The sequence below is a fragment of the Nyctibius grandis genome, chromosome 1 (assembly GCF_013368605.1).
Source record: "Nyctibius grandis isolate bNycGra1 chromosome 1, bNycGra1.pri, whole genome shotgun sequence".
Lineage (NCBI taxonomy): Eukaryota > Metazoa > Chordata > Aves > Nyctibiiformes > Nyctibiidae > Nyctibius > Nyctibius grandis.
Genome location: NC_090658.1, coordinates 39,468,305 through 39,469,533, shown reverse-complemented (window position 1 = coordinate 39,469,533; position 1,229 = coordinate 39,468,305). Strand labels below are relative to the sequence as shown.

The 1,229-nt window shown below is 45.6% G+C and overlaps 1 protein-coding gene across 1 annotated transcript in view; it reads right to left on the bottom strand.

The window, feature by feature from the left end:
- Positions 1-504: 504 nt before the first annotated feature.
- LOC137660811 (protein ELYS-like) overlaps positions 505-1,229 on the bottom strand; it is a 49,409-nt gene continuing 48,684 nt past the window's right edge. Inside the window, exon 35 of the mRNA XM_068395885.1 lies at positions 505-609. Coding sequence (XP_068251986.1) covers positions 505-609 — 105 coding nt within the window. The remainder of the gene's footprint in view (positions 610-1,229) is intronic.

Here is a 1,229-nt window from a genome sequence, read left to right as displayed (position 1 = left end):
ATGCAATTCTGTTTCAACGGGTAAAGTGGATATCAATTCAAGAATAAATTTACCGTGATGGTCCTGCTGTTTCCCCCCGCAGCAGACTGCAGCATTTTTGTCAGGACCAAGTGCCTGTACGGGATATGCAGCACTTGCTTTCCTGCAGCAACCTCAGCCAGAGCACTAAGGGAAAATAAAGTGAAAGATGTGAACAGTATAAGCATAACTATCAAAACCAAATTTAGAGGAGGGGGTGGTGTGAAGGTACCAGATTAGAAACTTCACTATGTCCATGCTTATGGACATGCTTCAGTATATTTGTGCTTATGTGCATCTCAGGATTTATTCATTTAAGGAACTTAAAAATTAGCCACACAGCAAGGAATCCTGAACAGAGGGAAGGGTTCTTTTCAGATATAGAAATTTATTTTTTACTTCACAGAAAAGGATTTTAAAAAAAGAAAACAAAACTGATGGAATTTCCTAATGTGGTTAGGCTTAGATCTACACGCGTTCCTTCCTTCAATCTGTCTCTTTCAGAACCTGAGGATATTTTTGCCTTTTACTCCCTGCCAAGTCCACCAGGTTTATAAGTGACTGTTTAGTGATTGCTTCATCAAGAAAAATCTGTTTAAATGTGGTATCAACAGCAGGAAAAATGACCAAATCAATTCTTCAGACATCCTTAAGTAAGATACAGAAAACGGTACCCTACAGAAACACAGAGGAAGTAGGTTGCAATAGTCACTGGTGTTGGAACATCTCATATATGAAGAATTGCTTTAAATGCGAGAATTGCTTGAAGTATGAGAACTGCAAAGGTGTGCCTAAACACCGAATGACCTCCCGTTTCTCAGGATGAAGCAACAGGCAATACCGCTCACTCCCTACACCCGCAGAAAGCGGGTTTGGAAACAGCCCTGGCTCCCAACTTCCCCCAGCTGCAAAGAAGAAGTGTCCCTCCCATTCCTGTTCCAGATGAGCCCAGGACTGGCCCTGCCTGCCAGGGCTGAGCAGCTTTGGAGCTGCCTGCGCGAGCAGCCCTGGGGAGCCGAGCTCATTTGTGCTGCACAGATGGGTCATGCACGTCTGGGCCAGACGGAGCCCCCTCCTCAACCAGCCCCAGCCCAGGGCTGTCCTGTGTAAGCTGCTCTGCAGACACCTCTCCACCTCTGTCGACAGAGGACTTCAACAAGACTGTAGTTCTGGTATCAGTCTTCCAAGGGGAAGAATTGGGGGAGCGATGA